The sequence below is a fragment of the Microcaecilia unicolor genome, chromosome 2, assembly GCF_901765095.1.
Source record: "Microcaecilia unicolor chromosome 2, aMicUni1.1, whole genome shotgun sequence".
Classification (NCBI taxonomy): Eukaryota; Metazoa; Chordata; class Amphibia; order Gymnophiona; family Siphonopidae; genus Microcaecilia; species Microcaecilia unicolor.
This window is the reverse complement of record NC_044032.1, coordinates 283,681,055-283,698,222: the sequence shown is the minus strand read 5'-3', so window position 1 is coordinate 283,698,222 and position 17,168 is coordinate 283,681,055. Positions and strand designations below refer to the sequence as shown.

Below are 17,168 nucleotides of genomic sequence, written 5' to 3'. Positions count from 1 at the left end.
CTGAGTAGTTGGTTTCAGATGGTTAGTGTCAGTAAATATCCGTGGATAGCCCTGTATATACAATTTATCTGGGCAGGAGCTTCTTCTGCCCAGTTAATTCACTTTGAATACTGACCCTAACTCTTTTCCTATCTGTGGAGGGCTTAAAATCCAAGAACCTGATATTTGATGGCACTCACCTGGATAGGTGCTACTCACTACTACTACTACTGCTTAACATTTCTAGAGCGCTACTAGGGCCCTACCCCAGTTTTCAGTGGCATTATCTGGCTAATGTCGATTGTCTCTGACCACTCCAGCATTATCTGGCAGAACCAGAAGTTATCCATGTTCTGCTGATATTCAGTATGAGAATCTGCTTAATATCTAGGAAAAGTCAATACCCAGATAACTTTAGCTGATCAGTCTGTATTCGGATATTCAGGACCAATATCTGGTACGAGCCAGTGCCAAATATTTGAGTCTTTATTTAAATGACGTTGCTGTATAAATCCAGCACTGACTACTGTATCAGGGAGTAAGTTTGTATATGAGGAAGCAGAGGGTTAAGGGCCCCTTTTACAAAGGGCTTACCGCTCGTTAAAAAGGAAGTACTTCCGGGCTACCGCAGAAAGCCTAACAGTAGTTCCCACCCCCCTAGCGTGCCATCATATCCGGTGCTATAAAAATATTTTAATTTTTGTAGTGCCGGTGTGTACCCAGCGGTAATCGGGCAGTGCCGCGCGCTGCCCGGTTACCACCGGGTTAGCACAGGAGCCCTAACTGCCACCTCAATGGGTGGTGGTGAGAGCTGTCCCTGAAATGGCCATGTGGTAAGTGCTTCACTTCCTGCATGGCCATTTCCTGAGAAAAAGGAAGACCTACCGTTTACCCTCGCCGACGCCAGTGCAGGCCCCCTTTTGCCACAGCTTGGTAAAAGGGGCTCTAAGTGACTTGCCCAAGATCACAAGGACCTTCTTAGGGACCTGCTCTAAACATTAGGCCACTCTTCTATTTCTATTATATTTCCCAAATAAATAGGTTAATGAACTATTGCTTTGGGACATTCACCCTTTTGCCAAGCACCAATTCGATTTGGGTTAACCAGCTTCTTTTATTCCTTCACCTCCTTCTTTTCTATTGTTCTTTGTTTTCCTCTTCTCCCTTGCTTTAAAGAAACAGTTGTGAACCATGTGCCCCTGATAAAAATTCTAGGCATTCTAGCAAAGTATATAGTAAAAGAAGACGCTCAGCTTGAGACTAAAGGTTATCCGGAATCATTATGAAAGGAATTGGAAAAAAATCAGAGTTGTACAACTTCAAGAAACAGATTTTTCAAAATGTTCTACTGTCAAAGACAGCCATGGGGAGAAAAATCTACAGAAACAACTTCTTCCCATTCATGCATATTATGAACATAAAAATTACCATATCGAAATATTGTCTTGAGACTTTTCTTTCAACATTATAAGCAGTTTTTAGGATCCTGTGTTTGCATATTTTCTGATCTTTCCAGAAGTACCCAAGCTAGAAGGAAGGAATTCATGGGTTTAAAACCAAGAGTACTTATACTAGATGATACTTTTGGGTTGAAATGTCCTTGCCATTATTTTTTTATTTTGGGTGGTAAATCTTTTTTGTTTTTTTGATCCAAAACAGTTCTTAGAATTATTTTTTGCTAGGGAGGAATGTCTAATAGAAAGAAGTTTCTCATGAGTTCCTTAACCAGCTGTTAGATTCATTGTAATTCTGCTCAGATTTATTTCTAATTTTTTTTTCTATTTTTATTTTTTTTTATTGGTCCTTTTTTATTGTGGGCTATGGTGTAGATAAGTTATTTTTTTCTTGTTACTAATGCTTTGATTTATTGTTTTTTTCCTTTGCATTCATGAGTATTTTGGATGGTGTAACCTTAAAATGCTTATAGATTGAAAAAAAAAAAAAAGAGTAGCCATATTGGGACAGACCAAAGGTCCATGTAACATAGTAACATAGTAGATGACGGCAGAAAAAGACCTGCACGGTCCATCTAGTCTGCCCAAGATAAACTCATATGTGTATATCTTACCTTGATTTGTACCTGTCTTTTCCAGGGCACAGACCGTATAAGTCTGTCCAGCAGTATTTCCCGCCTCCCAACCACCAGTCCCGCCTCCCATCACCGGCTCTGGCACAGACCCCATATAAGTCTGCCCTCCCCTATCCTAGCCTCTCAACCATCAACCCCTCTTCCCCCCGCCACCCAATTTCAGCTAAGCTTCTGTGGATCCATTCCTTCTGCACAGGATTCCTTTATGCCTATCCCACGCATGTTTGAATTCCGTTACCGTTTTCATCTCCACCACCTCCCGCGGGAGGGCATTCCAAGCGTTCACCACCCTCTCTGTGAAGAAATACTTCCTGACATCTTTCCTGAGTCTGCCCCCCTTCAATCTCATTTCATGTCCTCTCATTCTACCGCCTTCCCATCTCCGGAAAAGATTCGTTTGCGGATTAATACCTTTCAAATATTTGAACGTCTGTATCATATCACCCCTGTTCCTCCTTTCCTCCAGAGTATACATGTTCAGGTCAGCAAGTCTCTCTTCATACGTCTTGGAACGCAACTCCCATACCATCCTTGTAGCTTTTCTTTGCACCGCTTCCATTTTTTTAACATCCTTCGCAAGGTACGGCCTCCAAAACTGAACACAATACTCCAGGTGGGGCCTCACCAGCGTCTTATACAGGGGCATGTAGCCCAGTATCCTGCTTCCAACAGGGGCTCATTTACAAAGCACATAAGGGATCTTTTACTAAGCCGTGATAGCGTTTTTACCACATGGTAGAAATCAGATGCCGAGATGCCCATAGGAATATAATGGGTGTCTTGGTGTTTACTGCCAGCTGATTTCTACCACAAATTTAAAACACTACCGTGGCTTAGTAAAAGACCTACAGACTTACAAAATTCCATAGGGGGTCTTTCAGTAAGCCGCAGTAGTGTATTGAACTCACAGTAGGAATCAGCTGGCAGTAAATGATGAGATGTCCATTATATTTCTGTGGGCATCTCGGCATTTATTGCCATCTGATTGAGCTAAAAACACTATCACGGCTTAGTAAAATACCCCCGTAGTAACCTATGGAACTTTTTAAGTCTAAGTGCTTTGAAAATATGCCTATAGTGGCCAATCCAGGTCACAAGTACCTGACAGAATCTCAAAGAATAGCAAGATCCGATGCTACCGACCTCAGGGATAAGTAGTGGCTTCCCCATATAAATGACCTGATATCAAAACTACTAGAACAAGATAACATTGAACTCTTTTCATTTGTTTACTTCAATTACATTGTTACTGTTGAATGTTATATATCACCCCTGATCTTTAATGCCTGAAATGAATTCTATATCTACTTACTTATAATTTTATTTTATCATTTTATGTATTTAAAATGTAATAATACTTTGTGTCTTTTCATACCGGATATGGCGATTGCCATTATGGCATAATGTAAGCCACATTGAGCCTGCAAAGAGGTGGGAAAATGCAAATGCAGCAAGTAAATAAATAAATAAATGTCTATCTTAATAGCAGATTATAAACTTTTCCTCCATGAACTTATCCAAGCCTTTTTTAAACCCAGATATGCTAACTGCTTTTACTACATCTTCTGGCAGTAAGTTCCAGAGCTTAACTAGTTGTTGCATGAAAAAATATTTTCTCCTATTTGTTTTAAAAGTATAATTATGTAACTTCATGATGTGTGCCCTAGCCTTTATACTTTTGGAAAGAGTAAACAATTGATTCGTGTTTACCCATTCTACTCCATTTGTACAGGGGAGGGGGCAGGGCAATTATAAAATAGCTATGACCTGTGAAAATTAGGGGCCCTTTTACTAAGCTGCGCAAATGCCTATGCACTCCTAACACATGTCAGTTTTGAGTTACTGCCCGGCTACTTCATGGCCCTTGCGATAATTTCATTTTTGATGCGGAAAATATTTTTATTTTCTGGCGCGCAGGCAGTAATCAGGTGGTAATCATCATTCTACACGCGTACACCATTACCTCCCAGTTACCGCGTAGACCTTACCGCTAAGTCAGTGGCTGGTGGTAAGGTCTCAGACCCAAAATGGACACGTGGCAATTTTCATTTTGCTGCACATCCATTTTCGGCAAAAAGTTTGAAAAAGCATTTTTTACAGGTGTGCTGAAAAATGATTCTGTGCGTCTATACTACTGCAGGCCTTTTTTCAGCGTGCCTTTGTAAAAGCGCCCCGAAATTTCTTAACAAGGAAAGGGGGAGAGGGGTAGGGGAACAAAAAGGGACTCACCAGAACAGGCCCTGTTTCATGCTTTATTCTTTTTATTGTTTTTTTTTTTTTTAGAATCTGTGAAGGGCGAAATATCCGATACAAAACGTGCGGCAATGTGGTAAGTGAACTTTAATAATTATAATGCACCTCTTTGTGCTGTCTTAAAGATAATTAACTGATGCAGTGAGAATTCAGAGCTTGCCTTGAATTTCTTCTTTAGTTTCCAAGAAGAATTTATTAAGTAGTCAACTTTTATAGGAGGAAATGAGTTGTTTTAGAACAATTTGCTAGACCACAATTAGACCTAACAGTCCATCACAGTGGTTTACAGTCACAAAACCAATCCATATAACACAAAGAGGCTCATTTTCAAAGCATTTAAACTTAAAAAGTTCCATAGGTTACTTTGAAAATGTTGAGCTCATTTTCGAAAGAGATCGCCGGCCATCTTCTGACACAAATCGGGAGATAGCCGGTGATCTCCTGATCCCGGCCAAATTGGCATAATCGAAAGCCGATTTTGGCCGGCGCCACCTGCTTTTCGTCGTGGAGCCGGCCAACCTTCAAGGGAGGGTACAGAAGGCGGGACGGGGTGGGGCAGGACAAGGGCGTGGTTACGAGATCGCCGGCTTCACCCCATAATGGAAATAAGATGGCCGGCTCAGACGAGCATTTCGCCGGCTGCACTTGGTCCATTTATTTTTAGGTCCAAGTCACCAAAAAGTGCCCCAATTGACCAGAAGACCACACCAGAGGGAATCGGAGATGACCTCCCCTTACTCCCCCAGTGGTCACCAATCCCCTCCCACCCAAAAAAAAATTAAATTTTTTTTGCCAGCCTGAATGTCATACCCAGCTCCCTAATAGCAGTATGCAGGTCCCTGGAGCACTATTTAGTGGGTGCAGTGCACGTCAGGCAGGTGGACCCAGGCCCATCCCCCCCTACCTGTTCCATTTGTGGTGGTAAATGTTGAGCCCTCCAAACCCCCCCAGAACCCACTGTACCGACATGTATGTGCCCCCCTTCACCCAAAAGGACTATGGTAATGGTGTAGAGTTGTGGGGAGTGGGTTTTGGGGGGGGATTTGGGGGGCTCAGTACCCAAGGTAAGGGAGCTATGCACCTAGGAGCTATTTTTTTTTAATTTCTAGAAGTGCCCCCTAGGGTGCCCGGTTGGTGTCCTGGCATGTCAGGGGGGCCAGTGCACTACAAATGCCTTGCATTTTGCTGGGTTTGAGATGGCCGGGCCCAGTTTCCATTATGGCTGAAAACCGAAGCCAGCCATCTCTAAACCCGGCGATCTCAACATTTGACCTAAATGTTGAGATTTAGCCGTCCCCAACTGTATTTCCAAAATATGGTTGGCTCCGCCCCTTTGTGGAGCCGGCCCCGAAGATGGCTGGCCATCTATTTGGCCGGTGTCGTTCGATTATGCCCCTCTATAAGTCTAAGTGCTTTGAAAATATACCTACATATGACATTTTAATTTAATGTAATTTAATCTGGATATTTATAATCAATTAGCCATAAACTCAACAGAGTACAGTATGATCATATCATACATCATACAGTTAAAGTAGCTACAATCACCAAAATAATCTACAAATTATATAAAAATCATACAAATGAATAATGTGTGTGTGTGTGTATATATATATATATATATATATATATATATATATATATTTCATAATAACGTTTATACAGCAAGGGCCCTAAGCAGCGTTATAGGTGCGTTAATGTTTTTAACGTGCGTTAACCATGTACGTGTGTGTAATGGAAGGATTTTAAAGATTGCTTTCCAATTTTATGTGAGTGACCGAGTACATAATTCTGTTTGTGTGAAAATGATTTGGAATGTGTAAGAAGATAAGACACAGCTATGTGTGGGGGGAGGTGGAGCCTGTTTCGAGTTCAGACTGTCCACCTGGACTGAGAAACATGTGTCCACATTCCCACAGTATGGCTTGTTTACCAAAACAGAGAAATTCTCAAGCATTCTGTAATTTTCCTTAGCTCTGAACATGAGTTTTAAGCCTAATAAAAAGGGGAATTTTTTCCAGTGAAATTAGGAGCTCGTCTGTGAGTAACGTACTTACTACTCAGAGAGCTATATTTCCTGGTCAAGAAACTCCTGGCTTTCGCCCCCCCCCCCCCCCCAGCTGATGATAAGAGCCTGGATGCAGAGATTAAGGACCAGTGAAGTATGTGTAGTGTATTGTTGCTTCTTTTCCTGGTCTAGAAATTCCTAGTTTTGCTTGGATGTAGTGACCAGTGATGTAATGATTGTTTCTTTTTAACTATAGAAAGGTATTGTTTCTTTTCAATTATATAGCTTAATCACTGTGTATATCTTAATCATTGTGTATCTTAGACAATAATGAACCTCTAATAAAAGTCTCATTTACCTAATACGAATCCAAAAGAATCCACAGTAATTATTGAGTAATCTGTGTCAGTGAGACAGGCTATACAACCAGGTCATAACAGCGTGTTAACCATGTACGTGCCTACAATATCCCTATAGGCGCATACATGGTTAGCGCGTGCGCTAAGGGTAGGCTCGCTAAAAACACTAATGCACCTTAGTAAACAGGGCCCTTAGTGTGCACTAACACTAGAGACACCTATGGGAATATATGGGTGTCTCTAGCATTAGCACGCACTAAAAACGCTAGCGCGCCTTTTTAAACAGGGCCCCAAGTTTGTAAACCATGATGAAACAAGTTATATGAGCCCTATTTCTGAGGTTCCAAAGCCAGTAAGTTCCATAAGACAAATACTAGTATAAAAAGTCATGAATAACAGTTTTTCCAACAGAAATCCCAACACCCCCATGGTATCAGGACACATGTCAAAATGCCTCCTTTATGTAGGGTCAATTCTTGATGTAAACATAATGGTACAACATTAGAGACCATGGGGCAAGGACAAAAAACTAAGGGGCCCTTTTACTAAGCTGTGTAAGCGTCTACATGTGCCCAACGAACGCCAAAATGGAGTTACCGCATGGCTTTTGTGGTAATTTCATTTTTGCCGCGTGTCCGATACGTGTGGCCAAAAAAATTAATTTTTATTTTCTGCCATGCGTATCGGACACATGCCAAGTGCCATTTGGCGCGCAGAGGTCATTACCGCCCGGTTACCGCGTGAGTCTTTACCGCTAGGTCAATGGCTGGTGGTAAGGTCTGAGACCCAAAATGTTCACGCGGCAATTTTCATTTTGCCGCACATCCATTTTTGGCAAAAATTTAAAAAAGGCCTTTTTTACAGGTGCGCTGAGCAATGATTCTGCGCACACCCAAAACCCACGCCTACACTACCGCAGGCCATTTTCAGCTCACCTTAGTAAAAGGATCCCTAAGGGCCCTGTTTACTAAGTTGTGCTAGTGTTTTTAGCATCTACACAGTTAGCACGAGCTGAAATTGCTAATGCTCCTCTAGCGCGGCTTAGTAAACAGGGCCATAAGAATATTAACAAAGGCAAGCCTACCTCTGGAAGGCAGGGAACAATTTAGAGGAAATGCAATGACTGGCTTGCAGGGGCGTAGCCAGACTTCGGTGGGAGGGGGGTCCAGAGCTCAAGGTGAGGGGGCACATTTTAGCCCCCACCCGGCGCCGCCGCCCCCCCCCCCCTGCCGCCGCCGCTGCCACCACCACACCACCAACAACTTTGACCCCCCTCCCGCTGCCAACCCTCCCCCGCCGCAGCCTACCTTTGCTGGCGGGGGACCACAACCCCCGCCAGCCGAGGTCCTCTTCTTCCGCATGTTGTACGTGCAGGACGTCAGACTCACAGAAACAGAACGAATCCTTGCACCGGAAGAAGAGGACCTCGGTTGGCGGGTCCCCCACCAGCAAAGGTAGGCGACAGCGGGTTGGCGGCGGGAGGGAGGTCGAGAGGGTCGTCGGCAGGGGGGTCCAGGGACAAATCTACGGGGGCCCAGGCCCCCATGGCCCCACATAGCTACGCCACTGCTGGCTTGGAACATACAGTAAGAAATCAAGCAGTCTGCTAAACTGGCTGGGTAATCATAGTATAAGGCAAGCGAGCCCTTATGGAGTAAATATTCAGCCACTGAGGTCAGTGCTTTTCTTTAAATGCCAGCTACAGCACTTAAAATCTGTAAATAGAGTGTCATTAAATATCCAGATAGAGAGATGACAGCCAGCCTTATCTGGATAGTGGTGATGCTCAGTCCACTATCCAGATACTTTATTGGGATAACTCTTTGTAGATAAACTGGTCTGGGAATAATCTACTGGGGTCCTCTCTGAAATCATAAACTTCCTTCTCTCCATCTCCAAACAATGGCAATGTCATAACTTCCTTAATAAAAAAAAAGAGGATCCAGTCTGACATTAAGTGACATGAATGAAAATGAAAGTTTGCTTCTTCCATAGTTTTACTGTGACTACTCAAAATTTGCAAATACACATCCATTCCTAAATGCCTTGTGGTTTGATTCTTAAGCCTAACTTCTGTTTCCTGGGCTGGCCAAGGCTAGGGTTACTGCCGAGGCATAAGTACTCTGATCTGAAAGTTTCTAGCTTCATAGGGACTATTAAAGTGGTGCCCTGGTGATTATGAATGAAGTTTCTTGGCACCATATCTCAGCAGCCCAAAGAATCAGGAGGAAACTGCAAGACTAGAAAGAAAAATTATTTTCTATAGACTTTGAAGGGTAAATTTCTAAACAAAAGGCAGAAAAAGGTAAACTTTGCTAGTTCCCTCTGCCTTGTGTTGTGTTAAAACAGTTGTAAGTGAAACAGGGAATGGCAAATTGTGTTGATTTTCATCTATTTCCTCATAAACGTTTTCATTAACATTTTTCACAGAAGCAAGATTTATTGTTGCACTTTTTTTCTCAAATCTCTATCTCAAACTCAAGTTTTGTTCTTTTTTTTTTTGGTTCATGGTAAATGTTCGATGTTGCCACTGCCTTGAAGGAAAAACTATCCTTCTCTGCTCTGCCTTTTTCCTTAGAAATGAATACTACAATTTGTCTCCACAAATGAATGCAACATGACCAGCAGAAAGAATCAAGCAAACACATTTTAAGTCCTGGGATCAGGATGTTCTGCTACCAAGAACAATGCAGCCAGAATATAAACAATCGAAGCTGAGTTCACAAATACATCCCAGGAAAAAAAAGTTAGAAGGTTGCATTTATCGATGTAGAATTTTAAATGAATGGAAGTGCTGTCCACCCCCTAGGAAAGGAAAGGATGTCTTTCAATTTGTCTTAACAGCATTGTAGAAGACTAAGGGGGAAATTCTGTAAGTGGGCACTATTTAGGTGGTCCACTGCCATGCATTAAGAGCCTATCTGACATCTGGGCACTCAAATTTCATTATAGAATGCTACTGTAAATTAGGTGCCCACAGTTACACTAGTCACAGACCTGAGGTAACTGTGGTGGTGGTGGTGGTGGTGGTGGTGGTGGGGGGGGGGGGGGGGGGGGGGTTCTATGTGGTGAGCATGCGCATAACTTAGCATCCTGTGCAAAGGGACACATACCCATGAGTGCCTAGTTATAGAATTGCCCTTCACATGGATTTTGGGGCAGGGACAATTTTCAAACTGGAGCAAAAATCTAAAAGATTTTTCACCAGTTTCAAAGAGAAAGTACATATGTGCTTTCATGTGCCACAGATACAAAATAGCCATAAACCCTTGCACCTGTAGATTAATTGTGAGTGTTCAGAGATGACTGGGGCTTTAAGTAGGGAACCAGTGGGACAAGGCTAACCAGTGCACCAAAACAAAGGGTCCTGCTTGATAGGGGATACATAGCTCAAAGCCTAAACTTGAAGATAATTTAAATAAATAAGCAAACAAATAAATTGATAAATAAAGCAATGTAAAAAGACACATGGGTACCAGTATGTATGTTTAAGTAAAAACACCTATATTGGTGATCCCCAACTCTGCATCAATACCTTACATCACATTGGACATTATATATTCCTTTATTTTCTTGTCCCTTTTTGTACCTGTTTACTCTAACCTTACCTGGCCCTTATTTTAAACTGTATTTCTTTAACATCTACTGGACTTGGCGATCGCCTTTATGGTATAATGTAAGCCACATTGAGCCTTATAATGGTTGGGAAAATGTGGGATACAAATGTTACAAATAAATAAATAAATTAAATAAATTAAATAAATAAATAAATATGAGCAAATACAAAAGACAAATGTAGAGTGTGGAATTCATCATCACTGAATCTGAAGTACTCCCGGTTCTCTTCTCTTTGGTTCTTGTCCTGCTAGTCCATAGTGTATGTAATCCCTTGGGGGCTACTATGATGATGGGAATTAGTAGAGCTGCCTAAAGTGGGCAGAGTTGGGAGACTGAAACAGTTGTGGATGTTATGAAAATATGAATGACAGTGTTCTTATATTTGGGGGTGGGATTTAGATGGGATAAAATCATCTGCCATACTGAAAGCATGGCCTTTGATTGCCCAAATGCCCGCTAGGACCTGTGGGGTTCAGGGGATATCCTGCCCAACATAGAAGCAGGGGTTGTTACTTCCAATGGATATCTGCCAGGGGGGGAGGGCAGAGATTGTAGTGAGGAGGATCCGGGGAAGGAAGGGAGAGAGAGAGTAACCCACTGAGAGTGGAACTGGGAATTGACCTGCTCAATCCAGAGGTGGGTGAGAGGAACTGTGCCTCTGGGGGAAAGACAAACTGGGAGGTCTGGTCTTGGATTTAGTCTACAGCTGGGGAAAAGTACAGTGAGAAGCTACAGCCCCAGGTTGTCTTGCTGGGTAGGATGGGCTTGAGAGTCAAGAGCAGAATGGATATTTCATGAGATTGAAACTGAAAGACTGAGTGTTTGACTAGAGCTGTGTGAATTCTGGTTTCACTCACAGCTCTTGAGCTTTCCTTCTCCTTTCTTCCTTCTAGGCACCTGAATCCTCAGATATCTTGCTCTTCCTTTCCTGATTGTCTTGGCAATGAATGTTGAGGCTCGTATTACAGCTTAGATCTTATTTTTCTTTAGATTAAGCGTGCTGCTTTGCCAAGTCCAGCCTGCTTGCAGATAAACTGCAATATTTTCAGGTGGCCTATCTGGTCATCAAAGAGGTGCAACCCCTATAGGCTCTGGTAGCCTCTCCTAAATCCCCAGACTGCTTTGTAGGAAAGAATATAGGGGCTCCTGATTAGAGGACATTTTATATTTCCCTCCAAATCTTCTATTACCTCATTCTGCAGAAAAGGTATGTTAGAAGGCTCCAGAATGTTCTTCCTTGGGAACATAGAGGGCACATTTTGGTGATCCAGCTGGATTAAGGGGCTCTCAGTTCGGCATATAACCTGTTCATCTATGCAGATGATGTCACAATTTTTATTCCCTTCAAACACGATCTGACAGAAATCACCAACGAAATCAAGCTCGGTTTGAACACCATGGACTCGGGCAAATTCATTTCAACTGAAATTGAACACTGAAAAAACACACTGCCTCATCCTCTCATCTCAACACAATAAGTACAAACCCACAACCATAAACACCCTCCCTATCTCAGATAACCTAAAATACTTGGTGTTATAATCGACCGCAACCTTACTCTTGAGAGCCAAGTAAACTCCACAACAAAGAAAATGTTCTACTTAATGTGGAAACTTAAACATATAAAACATTTCTTCGCGAGGGAAATGTTTCGTAATTTAATACAATTGATGGTACTAAGCCAAGCAGACTACTGCAATGGAATCTATGCGGGATGTAAAGAAGAACTCACAAAGAAACTCCAGACCGCTCAAAACACAGCAGCCAAGCTGATATTCGGTAAAACACAATTCGAAAATGCCAAACCCCTCCGAGAAAAACTGCACTGGCTCCCAATCAAAGAACGTATCACCTTCAAAATCTGCATCCTGGTCCACAAAATTATCTACGCCGAAGTCCCAGGTTACATGATAGACCTAATAGATCTGTCAACCAGAAATAGAACCAGATCATCACGAATATACCTAAACCTCCACTACCCAAACTGCAAAGGACTCAAATACAAAGCAACCTATGCATCCAGCATCTCCTATATAAGCACACAACTATGGAACGCACTGCCAAAAACTGTGAAAATAATCTATGACCACCTAAATTTCAGGAAATCACTAAAGACCAACCTGTTCAAAAAGGCATACCCTATCGACCCAACATAAATGCCTAAACTCTGCAACACAGCAAAACCAAAGATCGTTCAGGACACTATCATAACCTTCCCTCTTCCCAACCCCATTGCACCTGAAACACACGTACCTTATTCGACCACTACATCACTTGTATCTGTCTCCCTACCAGACTTGGCGAACGCCTTCACGGTAATATGTAAGCCACATTGAGCCTGCAAATAGGTGGGAAAATGTGGGATACAAAAGTAATAAATAAAAGCATAAAATATCTGAATCTAGAGCAGTTGATCCAGAGAATAGTTGAAAGGTAGCAACTTGATTGTCTTTGCACTCATTTGTAAAGCATTACAGATTGGAAGTTGGGGCTAGAAGAGCAGTTCTCAGTGGGACCTTGTCTTTCTCCCACTCAGGGTCCTAATGATTGAGTATGTTCCCCTTATCTAGACTGACCTACCCAGGTAATAGGAAGAATGACAGTTCTTACTTGCTAATTTCTTTTCCTTGAGTCCTGCTGGACCAGTCTAGGACCCACCCTGAAAGAGCAAGATTGGCGGCGTAATCCCATCAGTGTTTCAGATTCAGCACTAGGCTGTTGTTCTTTATTATTGCAAAGATTTAAAGAGATTAATTTTGGTATTTCCAGGGGGTTCTATATCTGGTAATGGCATAATTGAGTTCAGTTCATTTGTTTGATATGCCACCTTTAAAAATGTACCAAAGCAATTCTCAAAGTAAATAATATACCGGCTGATATTCAAAGTGAGTTAATTGGCTGGAAATGCCGTCGACCAGTTAACTTGCTTGTTATCTGGTCATTTTTCAGCGGCACTTAGCCAGTTATCCTTGCTGAAAATGACTGGTTAGTGACGAACTTAAAGCCGGCTATCTCAGGAGCATTCCAGGGGTGGAGTCTGGTTAGGTTCCAATATTCCTACCAAACCGGCTAGGTTTAGTGCATAAATAGCTTTCTTATCTTTATGTGCTAACCCATTGCTGGATAAGTCTGAATTTTAACTTAACCAGTGACACATTAACAGGTTAAAAAACAAAACAAAAAAAAACTGGAAATGTAATGCCAAAGCCCACACAGGGCCCAGCATTGAATTTCTGGTTTTAGCATCAGTGGTGGACAAAAAATAAAATGCTGTCCACCACTGGCTGAATATTGGCCAGCAAGAACATAACTAAATTTAAACAGCACAACTTAATAAGACTAGTCAGCAAAACACCAAAACCAAGCATAAATAACAAAGAAGAGAAGACTGTTCCAGAAATCATAGTTTCAGCAAAGATAGTCAAGACAGAGTCTCCAGTTCTTCCGAAGGCCTCCCTTAACAGTTTTCAAGAAAAACACATAGCTACAGGAATAGAACTCCAGAATAATAAGGCCTGGAAACTAAAGGCTATATGTCAAGAGACTTCCAGCCATATTTTATGTGGTGGTGTAATAATAAACAGTATTGATCCTAGGATATTAATGCACACATTGGAATATAAGGAATCAAAAGGTCTGCCAAGTACTAGGGCTGAAGATTTAAGCAGACATTAAATATTGCGGTCAAGATCTTGAAACGAATCCTTTACTAAGCGGGAAGCTAGTGGTGTTCTTCTAGCAGTGGTCTACCATGATCAAATATGTTGGGATGGCGTAATATTATTGATTGAGCAGTAATGGCTGCAAATAGAACATTCCTATAACTACTAAGAACTCAAATGTGTAAAACAAATGAAGGTCATTTTGTTCCAGATAAAGATATAATAATCAAATCCTACATAGCAAAGCAAAGATGCCTTAGTTAAATTTGAAATATGCACATGAAAGGCCAAACTACCATCACTGATACCCCCACATCACATGTTTCAAACAAATCAGAGTATCTGAGATTGTTGATGTCAGAGGCAGTTTTATAACTAGCCCCTTCACATAGGCACCTCGATGATGCATGGTAGGAGCCTACTGTATAATGACCTGGGTGCCCAGATTCTGTTATAGAATACTAACATAGCCCATTATCAGTGTGCCTTCCATTTACACACCTACAGTTACATCAGCCATCGATCAGGCGTGACTATGGGTATGTAAATGCTTTGGGGACACATACTGTATACATATAAGGGGAGTCCTACCCATATATCAGTGATAGCCATGAGGGGCCTTGGGGGTGTGGGTCCCCCTACTTTGGGATCAGGCATCCTCCAAACCTGCAGCACACATTCAACGGCTGGTGGGGGTGACAAAGTCCCACCAGCCAAAGAAATTCACTGCCAAGTTGCTCCCCTCCTCCTCTTGCTGCTGCAGGAAACAGGAAGTCGTGGCGTGCCTCCAGCCACTAAGGCCAGGACTCCTCACTCATGCTCAGTTTATGCAAGTACTGAGCATGCTTGGGGAGTCCTTGAGTCAGCGGTTGGAAGTACACCTCCAACTTCCTGTTTCCTGCAGCAGCAAGAGGAGAAGGAGAGCAGCTTGGCAGCGAATTTCTTTGGCTGGCGGGGCCTCAGCACACCACCAGCAAAGGTATTTTTAACGTGCCGGGCTGGGAGGGAGAGGGAATGCATTATTCTCCCAGTCCACCCCTGGCTCCCCACAAAAATCGGAGGGCTGGCTATGTCCCTGCCATGTATATATCCTTTGCTTTTGCACATTATGACACGTGTCATTATAGAATAGTGCTTAGGTGCCATCTGGAACTTTTGCAGGTCAGTATACACTTACATGCATAAGTGCTAGCATTCTATACATTTACATATGCAAGGGTCTCTTAAATGCAGACACCTAGGGCCAGATGCACTAAGGTCCTCGGAAGAGCCCTTCCCTTACCGATTCCATAGCGTATCGTTAGGGAACGGCCATGTATCAAGGAAACGGAATGCAAATGAGCTGCTCGTTGTAGCTCGCTTGCGTTCTCTATTCTCTCGGAAGCCAGTCGGCCGGTTGGCCGATCAAGCATGCGCAGAGCAGCCAAGCGTTATGCTGGCTGCTCTGTGCATACCAAGGACGTCATTTATGGACGTCCTTCACTAAAAAACAAATATAGGAAAAGCTTTTTTTCTCCCCCCCCCCCCACCCCCAGCCTACCGCCTGCTAACCCATCCTTACAACATTTTCAATTAACTATTAATATGTATCGTATCCCTACCTTCCGTACGTCCAAGTGCTCGTCAGGGACGTCCTTTTTTGGTTTAGTGAAGGACGTCCATGTTAGGCACTTTAGAAGGACGTCCCTGACGAGCAGTACGGGTTTTTCTTCAAGGGTGCTCGATTATGCCCTTCCTCCAGGTCTCTCTCAGCCAATCACAGCATGTTTAGCTGTCACTGGTGTCAGCTAAAGACGCTGTGATTGGCTGAGAGGCCGTGGGGGGGCCTCACAATCGTCCATTAGCCCTCTCTTCAGCTGCCGATGAGGAAGGGAAAATATCTCAAAGGAAGATTTAAAACAGATAGAAGAGCGAGAGGAATAATTAAGAAGTTGTTTTGAAGGACGTCCATAAAGGACGTCCCTGATGAGCACTTGGATGTTTTTTTCCCCAATTGTTTTTTTTTTGTTAAATTTAATTAAGAAGTACGACGTCCTTTTTTTTGTTGTTGTTTTGAGTGAAGGACGTCCATAAAGGACGTTCCTGACAAGCACTTGGACGTTTTTTTCCATGATTTTTTTTTTTGTTAAATTTACAGAAGTTTTTAGAGGCAAATAAATCCTGCGCAACCCCAACGAGAGGTACAGACCTCCCGTTAGATTTTCCATGGTTAGGCAATCGGAAAACGGTAGAGCATCTCATTACAATACGATTTCTACACATTATAGTACTAATTTGCTCATCTGCATTCCGTTTTCGTTAGCTGGTATCGTGATAGGAAAATGCCCTTGTGTGCATGTCCTGGTTTACTACTTGCATGTTAAACTGGCTAGAACCAGTTTAAAACCCACGTTAATGGCTCGTTAAGTTTAATGCATCTAGCCCCTAGTTTATAGAATTCCTCTTATTGCCTAGAATCTTAGCCATTTAGTAAGATAGTGATTCCCAAATTTGGTCCTTGAACCTCCCAAGTAAGTATGATTTTGAGAGAATCCAAAATATGCAGATTAAGCAGCATCCAGTTAAGGGTAGCAGTGTTAGGATCTGACTTACTAAGCATGACGTCTAGCAATGGTAGTGCGAGACTACCACTATGGACATCATTTTGGAGATAGCCCCAGCCAAGGCAGGAGTGACTGGGGATTGCTCCTACCTGAAGATCACTAGACCAGTAGTGTAGTAGTGGGGGAGGGGGGAGGAGGATGGGAGCCTGGGTTCCCCCACTTTGGGCTTAGCCCCCCCCCAAAAAAAAAAAAATTTGCGGCAACATTGCTATGGCTGGCATAATCCTCAGGCCCCACCAGTGGAAGTGGTCCTCCAGCTTGGCAACCCTTTCTATGGGCTGCCACATCTCCCCCCCCCCCCCATGTTTGCATATGTGTAAAAACTGAGCATGCATGGGGGAGTTTCATGCAGGCCTCTTTCTCCTCCTTTCCTGACATCACCGAGGAGGAAACCGCCTGCCTTCTTTCCTCCTCGAAATGCACCACCTGTTCCTCTGATCCCATCCCCACCAACTTACTCAACACCATCTCTCATACCGTCACCCCCTCCATCTGTCACATCCTTAACCTCTCTCTCTCCACTGCAACCGTCCCTGACACCTTCAAGCACGCCGTAGTCACACCTCTCCTCAAAAAAACATCACTTGACCCTACCTG

At 42.9% G+C, this 17,168-nt stretch overlaps 1 protein-coding gene across 1 annotated transcript in view; it reads left to right on the top strand.

The window, feature by feature from the left end:
• ADAMTSL1 (ADAMTS like 1) overlaps positions 1-17,168 on the top strand; it is a 550,999-nt gene that overhangs the window by 128,881 nt on the left and 404,950 nt on the right. The window contains exon 3 of the mRNA XM_030194223.1: positions 4,352-4,397. Within this exon, the coding sequence (XP_030050083.1) occupies positions 4,352-4,397 (46 nt within the window). The remainder of the gene's footprint in view (positions 1-4,351; positions 4,398-17,168) is intronic.